This window comes from Hypanus sabinus, chromosome 14, assembly GCF_030144855.1.
Source record: "Hypanus sabinus isolate sHypSab1 chromosome 14, sHypSab1.hap1, whole genome shotgun sequence".
Lineage (NCBI taxonomy): Eukaryota > Metazoa > Chordata > Chondrichthyes > Myliobatiformes > Dasyatidae > Hypanus > Hypanus sabinus.
The window spans coordinates 94,832,552-94,854,135 of NC_082719.1; the positions used below are offsets into that span (position 1 = coordinate 94,832,552).

General features: G+C 37.1%; 1 protein-coding gene across 2 annotated transcripts in view; it reads left to right on the top strand.

The window, feature by feature from the left end:
• Window positions 1-21,584, top strand: part of lman1 (lectin, mannose-binding, 1) — a 49,243-nt gene that overhangs the window by 12,640 nt on the left and 15,019 nt on the right. The window contains exons 2-10 of one of the 2 annotated variants that reach the window (XM_059989660.1): window positions 2,080-2,234; window positions 2,319-2,426; window positions 4,540-4,601; window positions 6,189-6,288; window positions 7,058-7,181; window positions 7,277-7,335; window positions 12,343-12,475; window positions 14,777-14,967; window positions 16,144-16,214. In XM_059989660.1, the coding sequence (XP_059845643.1) occupies window positions 2,080-2,234; window positions 2,319-2,426; window positions 4,540-4,601; window positions 6,189-6,288; window positions 7,058-7,181; window positions 7,277-7,335; window positions 12,343-12,475; window positions 14,777-14,967; window positions 16,144-16,214 (1,003 nt within the window). Of the gene's footprint in view, window positions 1-2,079; window positions 2,235-2,318; window positions 2,427-4,539; window positions 4,602-6,188; window positions 6,289-7,057; window positions 7,182-7,276; window positions 7,336-12,342; window positions 12,476-14,773; window positions 14,968-16,143; window positions 16,215-21,584 lie in introns of both variants that reach the window. The other variant, XM_059989659.1, reaches the window with a different exon arrangement.

Genomic DNA, 21,584 nt, shown 5'->3' on the forward strand with positions numbered 1-21,584 from the left:
AGGAACAACTTGTTTATTTTAAAGACAGTGCCAACAACTGATCCTGCTAATGGCGCCATCAAATCAGTAGAGATGGGTTAGTGTGGCGATGCAGGAAATTTGAAATTATGTTGGTGAAAATTATGCCCAACCCAGCAGTGGAACAAGATTACTGACTGCCAGATTCTAGGTGATCAACCTTTATTTCATAGAATTTAGATTTATTCCATTTATTTAGTTTAAGCGATCTGAAAATTAAAATGAGAATATTTTTATCTGTTGTGCCATTAGTATGTATTGGCAACACAAGTGTAAAAACAACTTCACTCTGATGAAAGCTCATGATTTCAGATATTAAGCTTTTTCTTCACAGATGCTACCTAACCTGCCAAGCCTTTCCAGTATTCTGCTTTTATTTTCCGACTGATTTCTAGTATCTACAACTTATAGATTTCCACTTTGAAGATTTGAAACTTCTGAAACTAACCGGTGAATCATAAAATGACAGTGCAGAATTGTAGAAATTCATCAGATTAATACCCAATATAGGGAGGGAAATGATCTTAAAATCAAAAGTTGCGCATATTTGAAATTGGTAATTAATTTTTGTAAGGCATTCAACAAAGTTGATATAGAAAATGACAATGAATAGTTTTCACAGTGACTTGGCTAGTTTGGATTCAGAATTGGCTCGTCAACAGGAAACAGATGGATGATTTTGAAAAAGTGGAAGCGTAGGTTAGAGAGTTTACAGATAATACAGGAATTGGTAGTGTTATCGACAGCGTGGATTGTCGAATGCTACAGTGGGATGTAGATCAACTTAACCTGGGCAAGTATGAGGTGTTGAATTTTGAAAAATCAAATGTAAAGAAAGGAAAATTACATTGTTAATTACAGAACCCTGAACAGAATTGATGCATGCTAAATCTGATTACTACTTTTAAAAATATTTTAAAAAGTTTGCCTTTATCATAATTTAGTATCATAGAAACATAGAAAACATACAGCACAATTCAGGCCCTTCAGCCCACAAAGCTGTGCTGAACATGTCCCTATCTTAGAACTACCTAGGCTTTACCCATAGCCCTCTATTTTTCTAAGCTCCATGTAGCCATCCAGGAATCTCTTAAAAGGCCCTATCATTTCCGCCTCCACTACTGCCTCTGGCAGCCCATTCCACACACTCATCACTCTCTGCATTTAAAAAAAACTTACCCCTGACATCTCCTGTGTACCTACTTCCAATCACCTTAAAACTATGCTTTCTCGTGCTAGCCATTTCAGCCCTGGGGAAAAGCCTCTGACTATCCACACGATCAAAGCCTCTCATTAACTTGTAATCCTCTATCAGGTCACCTCTCATCCTCCGTCACTCCAACGAGAAAAGGCTGAGTTCACTGAACCTATTCTCATAAGGCATGCTTCCCATTCCCGGTAACATCCTTGTAAATCTCCTCTGCACCCTTTCTATGGTTTCCACGTCCTTCTTGTAGTGAGGCAACCAGAATTGAGCACAGTACTCCAAGTGGGGTCTGACCAGCGTCCTAGAGAGCTACAACATTACCTCTAGGCTCTTAAACTCAATCCCACAATTGATGAAGGCCAATGCACCGTATGCCGCCTTAACCACAGAGTCAACCTGCGCAGTTGCTTTGAGCATCCTATGGATTTGGACCCCAAGATCCCTTTGATCCTCCACACTGCCAAGAGTTTTACCATTAATGCTATATTCTGCCATCATATTTGACCTACCAAAATGAACCACCTCACACTTATCTGTGTTGAACTCCATCTGCCACTTGTCGGTCTAGTTTTGCATCCTATCAGTCAACAAAGTTCTATGATGTTCACAATCATCTAGTGGAAAATATCAGATTGAAGTTTGAATATCAAAAGATTTGGTTTAATATCATTCTGTTAACTTCAACTTGCTTTTATTTTTCAGTGTTTATAACTTTATAGAAATGTTCTCTGTGCTTGATTGCCTACTTCAGCAGAGTCAGTGAACTGAGATGGTTTATAATTGGGGTAATTTGATTGTGGCCTTTGGAACAAGTTGGTTTAATCATTCTATACATTTTCTTTGTTTTACTTTAGATGCAATACCCAGTGCAGACCAAGTCAGGATAACACCATCACTGAAAAGTCAAAAGGGATCTGTCTGGACGAAAAGTATACTTAGCTTTGAAAATTGGGAAATTGAAATTACTTTTCGCGTGACAGGAAGAGGAAGGGTTGGAGCTGATGGACTGGTAATGACTTTTAAAAATATTATTTTGTATTTTTAAAAATTGCTGTGGAACTTACAAACCTAATTTGCTTTCCTTTCACATCAGGCAGTCTGGTACACGGCAGGTCAAGGCCTAGATGGTCCAGTTTTTGGAGCAGCTGACTCATGGAATGGTCTTGGCATTTTTTTTGACTCCTTTGATAATGATGGGAAGGTATTTATAAATAATTAATTTCATAGCAGTTAATAATTAATTTGACTCATTTAAAATAAAGTCTTCCAAATGCATTAGGTGCATTGTATTTCTTCCTCTTGTCTAGCCAGCTGAGAGTGTATCATTTCAAGAAGTCTTTAGAAAATAAAACCTGACTTGGACTCAGTTATGTGGATCAAGACTGTGTGATATCACAGATGGATTTTTCCCACCCCATCTTTACATTCATTTGGTGTTCAAAAATGTCATCCGTATTTTTTTCAGAAGAATAAATACAAAAATTGACATTTTCATTCATAATTGTACTGACTTTGCAGTTCTACAGCGTTTCCAAAATTTCTGCAATCCTCGGGTTTCAAATTTTTTTAATCCCAAATATATAGCAATATATTGAGAGAATTGACTTTTCACATCAAGGTGTTTAAAATTTGAGAACTCTTTGAATGAAAAGGACTTTGATGTACTTTTGGTAATTGTAGAGCCCAGATTCAAGGGAAATTTAATACAAAATCTATTCAGTGCACAGTTCCATTATTTATGGTCAAACATAAATTAGATTTTTTTTTGTTTGATGGATCTAAGCCTACAAAATTAGGTAACTTCCTCATAAGTGGTGACAATTATTTTAATACCAGATGTCTCAGCATTTGTTAGCTGAACTTGACTGAAAAGAGTACAAGTTCAAGGTTTGTATCACATTCCACTCAGTGCTCATCTGTCATAAGCACGAATGGAATATGGCTTTCAAGCATAGCATTCATTTCACTGTCATTGGATGCTATTGCTTTGCAATCCAATAAATTCTCCAAGTAGAGGCACTCCCCACTGACTCCCTTGCTGCCAATTTGTTCTATTTGCCTTTTTTGTCTTCACCCATCTTTCATCTACCTGCTTGTCTCCCAGCTCTTCCAAATTACCCCTCCCTTACCTGACACATGCACTGTCCATTATTTTGCCTCCTTTCCTGACCACCAATCACTTTGGCTTGCGTCTCATCTTTCTGCTGAATTCCTCCAGCAATATTGTTTGTTGCTCCTGAACTTTATAATTGTGTAAAGTTACTGCATGGATGAAACCTTTTGATTTTATAAATATTACTGTTTTCATCCTCTTGCTTGCTCTGTATTTTTGTTTTAACTGATGCTAAAGTGTTTTGCTTGGGTAAAGTAAATATTTCTTTTGAATATCAATCATGTACAAATGCTAATTATTAAATCAGTGTATTGAAGCTGGTAAAAAGGTGCTGTTCATTTTTAAAGCAAAATTCACCCATAATGCTGTGAATTTAATTTCCCAAATATTGATTAACATCTTCCTAGAGCAAGGGGTTTATAACCATATAGATAGTTTAGATGGGGTAGAGTTTAGGAGAGGCTGTACTTGATCTGGTATTGGGAAATGAATCTGGTCAGGTGTCAGGTCTCTCAGTGGGAGAGCATTTTGGAGATAGTGATCACAATTCTATCTCCTTTACCATAGCATTGGAGGGGATAAGAACAGGTTAGGAAAGCATTTAATTGGAGGAAAAGGAAATATGCAGCTCCAGGCAGGAACTTGGAAGTATAAATTGGGAATAGATGCCTCTCATCATCTTCTACACCTCTATCAGGTCACCTCTGTCACAGATGTTTTCAGAGAAATGTATGGCAAACATTCAGGGGATATTTGTGTGGCATTCTGCATAGGTATAAGACATTCAGGTTGTTTATTGTCTGCACCCATCTTTCATCTACCTGCTTGTCTCCCAGCTCCTCCAAATCAGCCCTTCCTTACCTGACACCTGGGGAAATGATGAGAGGCATTGATCATGTGGATAGTCAGAGGCTTTTTCCCAGGACTGAAATGGCTAACACAAGAGGGCACAGTTTTAAGGTGTCAGGGGTAAGTTTTTTTTAAGAGTTGTGAGTGCGTGGAATGGGATGGGGGCGGATATGATAAGGTCTTTTAAGGGTCTCCTGGATAGGTACATGGAGCTTGGAAAAATAGAAAGCTATGGGTAACCCTAGACAATTTCTAAAGTAAGTACATGTTCAGCACTGCATTGTGGGCTAAAGGGCCTGTATTGTGCTGTAGGTTTTCTATGTTTCTATAAAATTTGTTTTGTAACTTGCAGAAAAATAACCCGGTAATACTTGTTATTGGAAATAATGGGAATCAACTTTATGATCATCAGAAGTAAGTTTATTTTAATTTTTTTTTACAATTTTCATATGTAAGTGCTACATCTGACCTGGTATTACATCCACCAAGTACAGCATCAAATTTTACCAAGGGCTTCATTTCCCAAAGTGGGTAGATTTTTGTTTTGGCTATATGTATTGGTCATTTTACAATCTTGTTTTCCTCTATCTATTGCCTTGACACTTAACATTTGTTAGCAATGGGGGGGGGGGGGGGTGGAATTTTGAATCAATTCATATTCTTCAGGTGTTAAGTAGTTAACATTGTCATTCAACCTATTCTGAATCTGTAGATATGCCAACAGATAATTTGCATAATTGGTAAATGCTTAAAAGATGTTTATCTTTTGTCATAGTCTTCACTATGCTGAGCTCACTCATGGTTGGATCATTGTGCTATGACTTTGAGTGAAGTATGAAAGCCCCACTCAATCTGTTTCATTCAATTCAATGAACATTAATGACTCCTTATCAATGAGAGATCCTTTTATAGCAATATCCTATAAATCTTAATAAAAAAAAAACATGAATGTCTTATTCATGTACTGCATTACATATAGCCCACATATCCAATTTAATTTTTGGTCATTGTTCTGACCCTGCTGTTACACTGATGCACTTTAAGTTGAGTGGGGATCTAGCATGTTTTCTGTTGTTTGACTGATCTAAGTGATACTCTGATCTATTCTAACATTTAATGGTTAAATTATTCATTTCAGCAGAATCAGCTGTCAGAGTTTTTTGTCTGTAAGTGCAACTTCAATAAGCATACAAAAAAACAAAATGTGATTAATTATATGATCTTAGAAACTCTTGAGTGCTTTAAAAAAATAGAAACAAAGTAGGTAGGCCAGCTTCTTAATCCTGAATTAAGAAGACCACATCTGATCCATTCTGGGCCTCCATGCTCCTCTCCCATATCTCTCCATTTCCCTAGAACATGCAACACAAAACAGTACAGGCACTTCAGCCCGTGATGTTGTGTTGACCTTTTAAGCTACTCTAACATCAATCTAACTTATCCATACTTTTTTCTTTCATTTATATGCCCTTCAAAAAGCCTCTTGCACTTTTAAGTATATGTCAGTCTCCTCCTTCAATACATTGAGTACCCCTGCTTCCACAACTATGAGGTAGAGAATTCTAAAATAAATCATTTTATTTAAAGATACAGCACAGTAGCAGGCCTTCCTGGCCCAATGAGCTTGTGCTACCAGATTATACCCATGGGACCAATTAACCTGCTCACCTGTATGTCTTTGCAATGTGAGAGGAAACCCATTCAGTCACGGGCAGAACGTACAAACTCCATACAGCGGTGGAATTAAACCTGGGTTTTTGGGACTAATACTTTTACAATAATCACTAAACTTGAGTGCTGCCTTTCTCTTCACCACCACCTCCACCCCCCACCCCACCCAAGGCAGACTCTTGTCTACCTTTTCAGAAACAATGCCACTTGTGAGATTGACATGAATGTTGATTTTTCTTTTTAAGTTCAGGATTAAAGTAGATGAATCTAAATAAAATTTTATGATAATCGTTCTATGTGTTTGACTGCCACATTCATTTATTTCTGCAGTGATGGTGCAACACAAGCATTGGGTTCTTGTTTAAGAGATTTTAGAAACAAGCCTTACCCTGTAAGAGCCAGAATTATCTACTACAGAAAAACATTGACTGTAAGTTTTCTGTGCTTTAACATATACAAAATAAATTACAGCCTTGAGATTTCATCATTTAATCAAGCAAATCTAGTCTGAGCAGATAAGCTGAGAATTACTGTTCTTTTTATGTTCTTCTGTTATTCCCAAGATTCAGAAATAAATTTGTATGTTTTGGAAAGCTTTCCTAATGTTGAATAGTTGCAGAAATAATGTTTTCTGCTGGGTTTCAAATGTGTCTTGTATAATTTTCACTTTTTCTTCTGTTTCCTGTTACATGTTCTATAGTTGTAGCATATTTCAGCATTTTCCTTGTCATCTGGTGATCTATGATTTTCTATGAGAATTTTCTCAGTTATTTTTCTTGCTTTCATTTTAATATCAGGGGGTTAATGTGATTGACCAAAGATCTCTGTATTTTAATTCCTTTATGTTAAAGCAAAAGTTTTCTTTTGTTCCCGCATTCTTAAAGAATTTGATTCTTTTTTAACATTTACAGATCTTGAGTATTTCTGATTAAACCTTATTAATTTCTTTTGAAATATAAAAAAAAATGACATTCAGCCCACTGAGTCCAGCAGATTATTTTTTTTATCAGTCCTATTTCTGCAACCTTTCCTCTTTCCAGGCAGTGGAGGTTTGAGTTCAGAGTTTTCCTTTTCCTAGTTGAGCTGCTGAACACAGCTAACGAGCCCTGTCTGCTACCTAAGAGATTACTTTTAAGTAGTTTTTTATTGGGTCACTTGATGCATAGTAAGGCATTCATATTTGTCTGTTGCTGTTTTAGGTAATGATACATAATGGCTTTACTCCAAATAATGATGATTATGAACTTTGTGCAAGAATAGAAAATATGTCACTTCCATCTGAAGGTTATTTTGGAATTTCTGCAGCAACTGGGGCCCTTGCAGGTAATGTTTGGTCTTATTTAAAGTAGTTACACTTTGGCTTAGAATGGACTTCACAGTTGATTTTAAAAGAAGTATATTTTTCTGTTTCTTGACAGATGACCATGATGTCTTGTCTTTCCTGACATTCAGACTTTTTGAGCCTGGAAAGCCAATGGTAAGCTTTTAGTTAATTAAGATAAGCCAAAGCATATCATTTAGAAGAATGTTGACATTATAGCCATGGTAGCGTAGTGGTTAGCACAATGGTGTTAAGGCTAGTGATGTCAGAGTCTGGAGTTTACTTCCAGTGTTCTCTGTAAGCAAGTTTGTATGTTTCTTCCTGTGTTCAAGTTTCCTCCGGGGTGCCAGTTTCCTTCCGCAGTCATTGGTAAATTGGTCCATAATTGCACTGGGATTAATCATGATGGGTTGCTGGGTGGCACGGCGCAAGGGCCTATTCCATGCTGTATATCTGAATAACTAATAACAATAAATAAAAATTAAGTATTGAAAAAATTCAAATGTAAAGAGGCTTAATAAGAAATGGATTCCCTTTTTTCTCCTTGTGAGGTATTGAATAGGTAATTTGCAATAATGTCATGGTATTTTTAAAAGCTTGTATGTATTTAAGTTCAGAGTTCAAAAGACTTCAGTGAGATATAATGTGCTAAACATTAAATATTATGAATTGCCCTTGGCAAAATGCAGAGACCAGTTTTAACTGTGTTAAATTATCTAAAGAGCAGAATAAATTCCTCAAGTCCTGGTATTGTTGCCAGCAAGCATGATCTTGGCTTGCAGAAACTACTGAAAATACTTTAGGCTGGATTGCCAAAACCTTGCAACAATAATGATCTGCTACAAGTCCTTTAGATTGGTGGGAAAAGAACAAGAATCGGACCATCCAATGTGCTCCATCACTTTTTTTGCTGAATAACCATAGTCAACTATTCTTGCTCTTGCTTATAAGCCTTCTCCTGCACTTGGTGGATTTGGCAACTTTTTCCATGATGTACTGGGTTACATTAATAGATTCTCATGCTGATAACTAGGAATAAGAAAGCAAATTTTTAATTAACCTTTTAAGAGTAAAGATGGAAATCTTTCAGACCTTGTGCAAAGTAAATAGTCTATCATTTGTTGTTTCAAAATATTTGTGAAAGAATTACAAAGGACCTACATTAAATTAATAACTAGATTTTGTTTTTGAGGCTCAGTAGTTTGCTATGCAGTGACTATTACTGTAAAACTTAACCTAGATAACTGGTTCAAGATCTGAAAGCATCTTACCAGCAGAATTGGTTTGTGAGAGAAATACAAGGTCAACTGAGTTTCGGGGTTCTCCCTTGAATGCATTGGAAAATGGAGGAACAATAAATTACTGGCAACAACCAACATCTGTGCATTAAACTTGCATACCTGGCGATTTCAAGTTGTTAGTTTTATTTAATTTTAATAAGGAATGCTGAAGTTGCAATTTAAATTAATATCTGACAATCCTGGCTGATGGTTTCCCTAAGGCAGGGGTTCCCAACCTTTTGTATGCCGTGGACCAATAACATTAAGCAAGGGGCCTGTGGACCTCAGATTGAGAACCTCTGTTCTAAAGTGTTGATCAGCTTCAGAGTTAAAACTGTAAATAAAGGACTGTTAGTAAGCAGCTACACACACAAAATGTTGGAGGAACTCAGCAAGCCAGGCAGCATATATGGAAAAGAGTACAGTTGATATTTCAGGCCAAGGCAAGCAGCAGTTCATTTTCATAAACTCCTAGTTCCCATTGCTGCAAAGAGTTTGATTAAAAGATAGCATTCAAAGCAAATAAACTGACCTGACCTTCAAAATGTTCAAGGCTAAAAGCCTTAAATCTGTGCTAGTGGACAAAATGTTTGATTGTTGGCTCCAGCAAATGGGGAGAGAAGGAAAATGGAGTGAATACATCAAATATGTCAAATAAAATTGGCAAAATAGACAATTTATTTTCAGATCTGTGGGGGCATTGCTGAAACGATATAAGCTGTACATATTCTTTTCTCAGCCTTTTGATTGTGGTATGGTTTTGTTCAAACAATCACTGAAACATTACGCATTTGGTGTGAATTATGGATTTTAATAATCTCCATATTTTAGATATTTATGATTTGTTCTGTGCAAAATGTAAACAATAGAGAAATTGCAATGATATTTATTAGCAAAACCTATGACGCAAAATGAAGTTATTCATCAATTCTGCAATTATTTTGTTTCCACTTCATCGAACACTGTGGCACAGAATTAGATCCTTTGGTCCATTTAGGCATGCTGAAAAATGCTGCCTAATCCTATAAACCTGAACCCGGACCACAGCCTTCCATAACCCTTTCATCCTTGTACCCATCCAAATTTCTCTTAAATGGTGAAATGGAACCTGCATCCACCACTTACACTGGCAAATCATTCCACACTCTCCCCAACCTCTTGAGTGAAGAAGTTCCCCCTCATGTTCTCTTTAAACATTTCATCTTCACTTTTTTTTTCCCAGAATACTTGCATGAGGTCTCAGGTGAGATTATTGTGCAAATTTAAAACACATGGGATTTGCCATAAACTGGTGACTTGCACGGAAAACAGGTGGCTGACAGAAAATAAAGTAGAAATAAACAGGTGCTTTTCTGAGTGGTGATGATTAGTTCAGTGTCAGAGGGATCATTGCTGAGACCTCAGATATTTGTAAGTAGTGGTAACGATTTGCAAGAGAGAACTTAATGTAATATCTCCAAGTTTTCAGGCGAGGCAAAGCTGGGTAGGAGAGAGAGCTTTGAGGATGCAGAAAAGCACCAGGTTGATTTAAACTAATGGAGGTGGTGGGCAGATATAATGAGGCTAAATCATAAACAGGAGAATCTGAAGATGCTAGGAATCTAGAGTAACACGTACCAAAAGCTGGAGAAACTCAGCTGGTCAGGCAGCATCTATGGAAGGATCTTGGCCCGAAACATCGACTGTTTATTCCTTTCTTTGAACACTGCATGACCTACTGAGTTCCAGCATTTTGTATGTGTTAATGAGGCTAAATGCAAGGCCATCTATTTGGCAATAACAGGCAGGCAGTTTGTTATCTGAACGGCAGTCCTTTGGAAAAGGGCAAGTTTCAAAGTGTCTTTGTTGTCCTTTTGCCATGTTTACAGGTACAGGGATGTTGTACTGCAATTGATCAGTGCCTTGGTGACTCCATGTTTTGCTTGTTAATCTGATTATCCGTAACATAGAAGGATATTCTTACTATGGAGAGTTTGGTGAAAGTTGACCAGATTCTGGGTAGTAGGATTGACATGAAACAAATGGGTCAATTAGGCTTGTATTCACTAGATTTTAAAAGATTGATAGAGGATCTCAGAGAAATCCACAAAGTTCAAATTAGATTGGATTTACACATGAAGGTGAGAAGAGAGCACAAGCAGAATATGGGTCATAGTAAAGGATAATCTGTAGATCAATAGATGGAAAATTTTCTTGCATCCTGTGCAAGTTATTATCAAGAGGTTAAGGTCATATCAATAAAGGGCGAGCTGGAAGAATTAAGAGATAGGGTGTGGGGGATGAATGCTGGAACAGGGTATTGTGTTTAGAATGATTGGCCATAATTATATTGACTAATGGAACAAAAAAGGGTGAATGGCCTACTCCAATTTTCTAGTTTTACTTCAATTTTTACCAATGAAGTAATTAGTTAATAATCAGCTTTGGAAAACGACTTGTTGGACTTCTACAATGAAAAGGAAATTATTCTGGGGGTTATTCTGCTCAAAATTAGTAATCTTTCATCAAATTTGCTTGCCTCATATAAATCTGACATAGCTTTCCTAGTTGAAGACCAAGAAAATTCAGCCAATAACTTTGTGGTTCATAAAGAAAATTGTAAATTTTAGCAAGTAGCCACTATCGGTCATGTGGACCAAAACTGGCAAATGGAAATAGATCTGGAAAAGTTTAAAATATTTGATCTAGGGAGGGTGAACAAGGCAGAGTAAGAGATATGTAGTATGTGGGCATGCAGTGAAGTCCAGAGGAAGCCAAAGATATTGGCATTCTAAGTTCTCAAATCTCTGAAGGTGATAGGGAAGGTGGTTAAAGGATGCTCAAAGCATTTTTTTGGTCATGCCATAGAATACAATGACATGGAAGCCCCGCAAACTTGTGGAAAACATTTCTTGGGTTACAGCTAGGTTACAGCATACGATACTGGTCCCCTGATTTCAGTGAAGATGAAAGTTGTAAGAGAATGCTTCCAGTAGTTGAGAACTTTAAAAGGAGAGGTGATTTGGGAATGTGAAGAACAAATTAAGTTTGAGGGAAAATTTTTAATTGAGCTGTATAAAATTTACAACATTAAAGTATATGGAAGAATCTATTGCCAAACCAGATGATATGTTAGGGGCAGGTACAATTACAGCATGTAAACATTTTGGCAGGCATGGAATAGTTTGAGACCATAAAACATAGAAGCAGAGTTTGTTCATTTGGCCCATTGTCTGCTTTGCCTTTCCATCATGGCTGATTTTATTACAGTATCCCCTCGGCCCCATTCTCCATCCTTCTCCCCTTAACCTTTTAACATCCTTACTGATCAGGACCTCCAATTTAATTATATCCAATGACTTGGCCTCTGCAGCTGTCTGTGTCAGAGATTCACCATGTGGGCCAAAGAAATTCCTCCTCGACTCTGTTTGGAAGGATATGGGTTAAATGCAGGCAAATGTGATTGGTGTCGGCAGGGTGAACAAAATACACAGATATTTTGTTTTGTGTATCACGAAATAAGGCAGTAGAAGGAGATAGGATTTAAGATGAATTCTAGGATTAGAAAAGAGTTCAGGAAACTCAACAGACCAGCGAGCTGGAAGGTAGAGCCTCGGGATCTATCGTACCCCTTCACCTTGCATGATTCTTCCATAAGGGTACCAACTTATTCCCCTGTTCAACATGGACCTTAGAATCTGGGCCCTTCAACTGGTGGCATTGTACCAAACTTACAATTCCAACTCTCACAACAAGTTCAATTATGTTACATGTTTTATAGAACTATGGAGCTTTTCCATTGATGCTTTCTAGATATTCTAATAATTAATCATGCCTTCATTCTCTATCGCAGTATCTTTTATGACTGACTTCAAACATAATTTTAAATTTGATGTGGTTATAGGAGCCTGCTGATTCAACAATTCCCCAAGAAGAAAAGGAGAAGTATAGAGAGGAGTATGAAAATTTCCAGCAAGCACTTGATAAAAAGAAAGAGGAATTCCAGAAAGACCATCCTGATGTGCAAGGAGAACAAGGTTGGGAGTGTAGATGTAACAGTTTTGGTTCAAGTTTTTGTTTCCCAAGGCTTTGTTAGAAAAATGTGTGGGCATAATTTTCACTGATAAAGTTATGGCCATCATACAGAAGTTATATATTTATTCATTTTGCTTTAAGTACAACACTGAGCATTGACAACTGAACTGCAGTCAGTAGTAGCGTAGAGGTTGTGGTTTTTGGCTGCATTTTTAGCATTAATGTGGATCTGTGCACTTACTGTTAGTTAAATGCTTTGCATTGATAGTTGAAATACCTCTTGCAATTTTTCATAACTAAAAGTAAAATCCTCCATGAGCTTTAAATGGAAAGTACAAAGCAAATACTATGCAGAGGATTTTTGTTTAACAGGTGGGAAACGGGGCAAGAGAACTTGTATTTCAAAGTTTGAAGTAAATTTATTATCAAAGTACATATGTCACCATATACTACCCTGCGTTTTGTTTTTGCAAGTATACACAGTAAATCCAGGGAACAATAGAATCCATGAAAGACCACTTCTAACAGGATGGACAAAGAACTAATGTGCAAAAGACAACAAATTTTGCAAATATAAAAGAGAAAAAAAAAGCAATAAACATGAAGAACTTGAGATATGGGAACAGTTTGGTGATGGGATGAATGAAGTTATCCCCTCTGGTTCTAGAGGGGTAATTGTTCCTGAACCTGCTGCTGTGGGTCCCGAGGCTTCTGTACTTTCCTGATGGCAGCAGCAAGAAGAGAGTACAGCCTGGATTGTGGGGGTCCTGGATGATAGGTGCTGCTTCACTGCCAGTGCAATCCCTGTAGATGTGCTCAATGGTGAGGAGGGCTTTGCATGATGGAGTAGTCTATATTCACTACTCTTTGTAGATTTTTCCATTCAAGGGCATTAGTATTTCTATACCATGTCCTGATGCAACCAGTCAATATATCATTGACCACACATCTATAAAAGTTTCTCAAAATTTTAGATGTCATGCCAAATCTTCGCAAACTTTTAAAGAAGTAGGGGTGCTGCCATGCTTTCTCTGAAATGATAACACAGGAATTTAATATTGCTGACCTTCTCCACTTCTGATCCCCTGATGACTGACTGATAGACTTCCTGTTTCCTCTTCTTCAAGCCAATAATCAGATTCTTGGTCTGCTGATGTTGAGTGTGGGGTTGTTGTTGTGGTACCACTCAGACAGATTTTCAGTTTCCCTTCTATGTACTGATTTGATTCTGCCTATGACATTGGTGTCATCAGCAAACTTAAGTATGATGTTGGAGCTGTGCTAGTCTTGATCATCATTAAAGTGAGTAGAGCAGGGGGTTAAGCACAGAGCCTTGTGGTGCTCCTGTGCTGATGGAAACTGATGGAGATGTTGTTGCTAATTCAAACTAGGGTTTGCAAGTGAGGAGATCAAGGATCCAGTTGCACAAGGAGGTATTGAGGATAAGTTATTGAAGATTACTAATTAGCTTTAAGGAAATGATGGTATTGAATCTTGAGCTGTAGTTGATAAAGAGCATCCTGATGCATGCTGACTAAAAACAATTTCAGAGTATCAACGTTGGATTTTCCAGAGTCAATACCATTTATTTCAGTAACAGAAGGTTTAATTGAGTTCATTATTCTTAACTAGGATTCAGATTTTATTTTAATTTGCCTTCACTTATTTGTTATCTAAGCTAAGGCAAATCACATCAAAACCACAGAACAGCGTATTTAGTAAAATGTAGGGAGTGTATAGGCACTGAACTTTTTGAGCTTGGGACTATAATAGACCCTTCAAGCTGCAGTAATAAATGCTGACCTTATTAGTAATGTCCTAATTCTGAAAATGAAATTTTAGAATTGGAATATCCCTATTAGAATCCAAGGTAAAATCTGTTGAAATTGTACAACCTGTGAAATGAACTTGGAAGTTGCTTCGTCTGTGTTATTTGGATTTCAAATCAAAATAATTGACTACCATTAAATTGAGTCCACTGAAGGGGAAGTTAACCAGAATCCAGTTCCCATTTGAATGTCAGTTAGTCAACGTCATCCTTTTAATGAGTGACGAGGAAGACCATATATAGATAAAATTAAAAACAAAAGAATAAATTACTGCCTGGATATTTATTTCCTTGAAAGAGAATTTTCTGATTACTTAAAATTAAGGTAGAATTTTGCAGTATGTATTTAACTCTTTTTATTTGCTCTTATTTCCCTTTATTTGCTCTTTTAAACTCCATGTTCTACACTGAGTATAAATAAATAAGTAGTTGCCAAATTGTCTAAAGTCTAACATGTTTTATTGCAATTCAGTAGATGACATGTTTGAAAGTGTGAGTGAGAGAGAGTTACGACAGATCTTTGAAGGCCAGAACCGAATCCACCTCGAAATCAAGCAGTTGAACAGGCAACTCGACATGATTCTGGATGAGCAGAGAAAATATGTGAATCTCGTAAGCGAGGAGATATCAAAGAAGGGAACAAATGTTGTACCACAGATGGGACAGGTAAATATGTTTGACAGAGTTAGATCGTTGAAGTAAAAGCACTCCTTCAGTTTCTTGTTCAGCATAAGATCTGCAAATATGAGTGCTATAGTTATGTTATTGTTTTGCTCCTCATCATTTTCAACTCTTTATTAGTTCCCAAGATGTGAATGAAACAGCAATAATTTTGCTTTCTTTATGTTGTGTTGTCTTGACCTTAAAAGGCAAATTTCCTTTTGTGCCCTCTATATGCTGTGACTTGACAGTTTAATCAACCTTTGAAACTAAGTTCTGATAATGATAAACTTAACACTCATTTGGTGGAGCAATTTTATTTATCTGAGTTGGTGGATCATATGATTCTTGTACAGAAGTACATAAACCTGTACCTATCTGATCTTTATCTACAAATGTTCTTTTCTATTGAGTTGAAGTCACTCAATTTGAACTAAATGTTGCGAAGCAAGATTGTGGTCAAAAGTGATACATTGCCTATTAAAAGTATTCACCCCTCTTCCCCCCCCCCCCCCAATATATTGGCAAAATATCCTTTAAATCATGTTAGGTTTCTTTTAATGATTTCAGATTTTCAAAGTATACAGTATGTAAGAGAGATTTACTTTTTGCTAATGTGGATCCATCCCCAGTTCAAAGGACTTGATGATCATCTCAAACTTTAATTGGCAGCCAAATGAGAACTGCAATTTAATCGATTAAATCAGCAAAGATTAAACCTCTTTAGGAGTATCCTGTGATAGGGATGGAGGTGTGGACATGTTTTAGGATCAGATGAGGGAAAATAATCAGGTCATAGCATAGGACCTTGTCTTTTGAAATACTGCATTCTAGATGCATTTTTTATGTTTTAATTTTTTTCATAAGACCACCTATCAACTCTAACTAAGTTAGTATATTACCAGTGATGCTGTCATGTCTGCTCCAGTGTGTGCTGTATGTTCAGTTTTGTGTGTTGATGTAATAAAAACAAAAATGGTTCCTTCTAGAAATGCTAACACAAGTATTATAGTATTGTTAACTAGGAATTGAGTACATTGGTACTCAGATAAAAAAATCATTCTGTATCTATAAGTATAACTTCATTAATTTTTTATATCGATGAGCGTTAGGAACAGTTCTTAAGTTGGTTATTACGTTTCCGACCCAATTAATATTGAACTTATTGTTGGTTTCGTTTAGCTACCTCAAGCAGAATTGGACAATGTTGTGAAATACCAGCAGGAGGTGCTGAGGCATGTTGGTGAACTGAAGTGAGTGACTAATAATTCTGGTCGGTAACATTTTATGTTATATATTGAATGCAGTTTAATCCTAACAGCATGAACATCATCTGTAGTTTCTGGTAACCACTCTGTTTGCCGCCAGCCTCCCCCGCCTTGTTTTCCTTTATCCTAACATCTACAGTACTTTGCAAGAGTCTAAGGCAAATGTATATAGCTAGGGTGCCTAATATATTTGCATTGTATTGTCGTAATTTTATGTATTGCACTGTCCTGCTGCCACAGAAAAAGATTTAATTTCACGACATGTAAGTGATAAACCTGATTCTGATATTTGTCTCTACTGTGGACTGAGATGGGAAGGAGGCAGGGAGAGAGGAATCATGGTTGGAAAAGGGGAAGGGAGAGGGGAGGGAGCAGGAAGCACCAGAGTGACATTCTGTGATGATCAGTAAACCAATTGTTTGGAATCAAATGACCTTGCTTGGTGGTTGCAGCCACGGCTCTCCACCCTCACCATTCCCAGCATCCTTTGTTCCTGCCAGATTTACAAACTCGCTTTCCACTCCAGGTTGACAAACACGGTACTATGTAAAAGTCTTGGGCACCCTAGCTATGTTTACATGCCTGAGGCTTTTGCACAGTGTTGTACACCGCTTTCTTTATTCTCCCTATTCTCCCTCACTCTTTCAACCTGCCCATCTCCCACATAGTTCTCCCTCAGATTCCCCTCCATATCTCCTTTATTCCATTGTTCACTGTCTTCTATCGATTCTGGCTTCTTCAGTCCTTTGTCACCTTCACATGTCAGCTCCCAGCTTACATTGTTCCTACTCCTGTTTTCCTTACTTGTCTTTCATTTAAATCTCACCCGGATCCACTCTTTCCCTCACCTTTTTATACTAGCTATCTGCCCTCCTTCTTAGCAGACCTAATGGAAGGTCTTGATTCACAAAATTGACTACCCATTTCTCTCTGTAGATGCTGTCTGATCTGTTGATCTAGATCTCCAGCACCTACAGTCCCTCTAGTTTTTTAAAAAATCTTGTTGTGATAAAATGTTTTTTTTTAAAATTTGGTGTGAAGTTAAACCGTTCCTCATCATCCAGCCATTGCATCCCAAAAATGAAGAAGTTCTTGCGTAACGGTAATCTTCTTGACTTGGCTTTGAATTTGTATTTCCTTCCAGCAAGAAGTTATTCTATCAAGGTTGGAAATGACAGCAGCCAGTAAATCACTGAATCAAGTTTTGTGTTGTCCTGAAATAACAACCAATAACTTAAGCTGCTATGAATAAAACAGTGAAAGCTGAGATATTTCCAAAACACATACAAGATTATTTTTTGGTACAGGGAGATTAAACCTTCATGAAAAGAAATTGCATTCAAAAATAACTGCTTAACATTATATGTTTATTTGTTTTTGTTCTCATATACTGTAAAACAGCATATAAAATGAAAAATAAATATAATTCTATATAAAATTTACTAATATGGGAAACCTTGAGTATTCACAGTTTCCTGAATTATTTCTTTAATTAAAGAGATTAAACAAGGTGAGGTGTTCGAGTTCCCAGCTAAAGGTTTGGGGATTTTTTTTGATCAGCTGTGACAGTGCATTCTGGAGCTGTTTGTAACTCCTGATCTCTCATTGAAAAGTGGTGCACAGAAATTTCCCAAGGAATTGATTTTTGAGATTTAACCAGCCTTTATGTTCAAAACTGTTGAAGTTTGCATATTTACACCTTTCTAATGATTCCTGTGCCTCTGTTCATTTCCTGAAATCCCCATTCATGTTGGCTTTTCGCTTTGCATCCATTGTATAAATCCTACCTTCACTTGATCTTTCTCACCCATCACCTCCATAGTCATTGGCTCCTATCAGGCTCTTGAACCAGTGTGGATAACTTCACTCACCTCAATGCTGGTCTGACTCCACAAGCTGTAGAATCACTTTCAAGGACTCAGCAACTCATGACCTCAGTATTACTTACTTGACTTTATTATTTGCACGATTTGTCGTCTTTTGCAGACTGATTGTTTGACAGTCTTTGGCCAGAGAAACGTCTTCCACCATGTGTTTCGAATAGAATAAAAACTAACCCACCCAGAAAATGGTATATGTATTTTTAAAAACAGCTTGCATAAAGGATGTGATGTTCATTCAAAATGAACTGCACCTCTGTAGACCAGAAGCTTTGACATTAATAATTTTCCCATTGATTTGTATCCCTATTTACTCATTCACACAAGTTCTACCATTTTATCTTCAGCACTGCATTTATTCTGACCATTTTGAGACCTTATTAAGAAATCTTTTGTTGTAGTGTGCATAATATGGTCAAGCCAGTATTTAATGGCCATAAACTTTTTGAACCACTTCAGAGGGATATTGCAACACAATACTCTGAACAGTCTATGTAAAGGTGGCAGGTTTGCTTTCCTGCCGGAAATCTTTTGAACTCATTGGATTTTCATAACTTTGTGGTCACCAGATTTGCTAGTGCCACCTTTTAATTTACTTCAATTGTAAAATGTTTCTGCTTTAAATTAGTGAAAGACAAATTTATGGTTGATATGCTGTTCTTCATCTAAACAATAAACATGCCATATAGTGGCAGATAATGTTGAGGTAGCAAGGAGTCTGCAGAAGGACTAGGACAGGCGAGCAGAATGGGAAAGCAGTGGCAGATGGAATACAGTAGGGAAGTGTATGGTCATGCACTTTGGTAGAAGAAATAAATGCATAGAGTATTTTCTAAATGGGGAGAAAATTCAGAAATGGGGAGTCCTTGTGCAGAATTCCCTGAAGGTGAACTTGCAGATTGAGTCAGCAGTGTTCCAGCATAAACAATTTTCATGCTCTCAGACATCCATTTCACTTGGTTCATAAGGCACAGTGGAAGGGTATTTGCCCCATCAGGTCCCTGCCACCTTTCACCAAAGATATTCCGTCATACTCATTCCCTTGTTTCCATGTATCTCTCAAACTTTCTCACTCACATAACTATTTTTCACTTCCCAGTTAATTCTCCTTTCAGTTACTTAAAGTAGACAGTTAATAATATAGCCTCTTGAGATTCGAGGAGAAATTGAAGCATGTGATTAAAATTCATAGTTTATAAATTAATTGCTGCCACCATCCGACGCCATATTTCTCCCATTCATTGTTAGGAAGTTTTGTTTTCTCTTTCTAAATTATAAAATACTGCTTATATTTAAATTAATGAACAGTTAAATAACATTTGCAGCCTATTAAGTTTATTTAACGTGTTAAAGAACTCCATGTTTCCAAACAGTGTGTTAAATGTTACTGAGTTACCACGGCAGCTGAGCCTAGAGATTGCAAACTTGCAAAATCTTACAAAATTATAGATTAAGCAAATCGGCAACCTTATTACATCATTGAGCAGACTTTGATTTTAATAATCTTGACTTTATTTGAAGACAACGGATTAGATTTTTTAGCAATTACATCCTTGTCTCATTCCATCTTTTTGTACTTTCAAGTGCATTACAAGATGGCTTGCCTGATAAAAATTTACTAGATTAAACAACGTCTAATAAAATATAACATGAGCAACAATCTCAGCCAGGTTCTTAAGAGAGCATCTCCTTTGTTTCAAATTGATTTGCTTGTTTGAATGTCTCAGAATTACTAATCAGTTTAATCAGAAGAACTAAAATATCTAGAGCAAGTTGTAATTTTCAAGTCAACATCTCCTTTATTAAGCAAAGATCCTTGTCAGAAGGATTAAGAAAATTGTTATTGGTAATACTCCTAAATTATACAGTATCTCCTTGTCCAACAGGTTTGTAGCTTAATTTCTGAAACATCCTTCTGTGACTTCTTTGTACCTTGAATCTAACAATTTAATTTTTACATATCATTCCTAATTGATGTTTTTGTAAGATGTTGTGTTCATGTCAATGCCCCATTTATTAATCTGTAATATCCTCTTAGAAGAACGTAACATAAAATCATACTTTCTATAACTAACATCATGTCAGTACATTTTAGTTCATGGTCGAAAGATTATTTGATTAAAAATATCCTTGTGGGCTGGTTTGCTAGAGCTGTTCGGGTTTAAACAAAGTTGGCAGGGAGATGGGAGCCGGAGTGATGAGGCTGAGGATAAGTTATTTAGTACAGAAGTCGATGCAGTGTGTAGTGAGACTGGGGATGGACAGGCAGATGATGCAGCAAAATTGCAGACAGTAGGATGAGGTGGAACAATTGAAAAGGATAATGAATACAGGACTGATAGAGTTATATTTTAATACATGCAATTTATGGAATATGTTAGATGATCTTGTGGCACAGTTAGAGTTAGCAGGTATGGTGTTGTGGGCATCACTGAGAAATAGCTGAAAGAAGATTATAGTTGGGAGTTTTAACATCCAAGGATACATCTTGTATTGAAATGATAGGCACATGTAGGCAGAGGGGGTGGGGTAGCTCTGTAAAAACTGAAATTCGTAAATCAGAAGATGCTGAATCCTTGGGAGTAGAGTTAAGAAACTGCAAGGGTAAAAGACCCTGAAGGGAGTTGTATACAGACTTCTGAACAGTAGCTAGGATGTGGTATATAAATTGTAACAGGAGGTAAAAAGGCATGTAAAAAGGGAAATGTTATAATAAGACATGGACGATTTCAATATGCAAGTAGATTGGGAATATCTGGTGCTGGGACCCAAAAGAGGGAATTTGTAGAATGTCTGAAATGACTTTTGAGCAGCTTGTGGCTGAGCCCACCAGGGAAAATGAAATTATGGATTGGGTGTTGTATAATGAAACAGATTTGATTAGGGAGCTTAAGGTAAAGGAACCCTTAGAAGACAATGATCATAATAGAACATTTACCCTGCAGTTTGAGAGGAAAAAGCTAAATTCAAATATATAAGTATTACAATGAAGTATAAGGAATTAGAGTCATGAGAGTGCTCCACTAGTTAACTGGGGAAGGAGACACTAGCAGAGATGACAGCAATGGCTGGATTTTTTAGGAGCAATTCGGGTGTGATATCCCAAAGAAGTAGTATTCTGAAGGGAGACTGAGGCAACAGTAGCTGACAAGGAAAATGAAAGGCAGCATAAAAGCAAGAGGGGGAATATAACAAAAATATTAGTGGGGAGTTATAGGATTGGGAAACTTCTTTAAAAACTAAGGGAAGGCAACTAAAAAGCCATAAAGAGAGAAAAGATGAAATATAAAGATAGGCTAGCCAAAGATATCAGAGGATACCAAGAGTTTTTATTCAAATATATAAATATATTTCAAATGTATTGTTATGATCCCGGCCCCCTCCTTTGTGAGAATCGCAAGAGCACCCGTTGACGGGGGGGGGGGGGGGGGGGGGGGGGGGGGGGGGGGAGGTCAGTAGACCCAGTCGGGGAGAG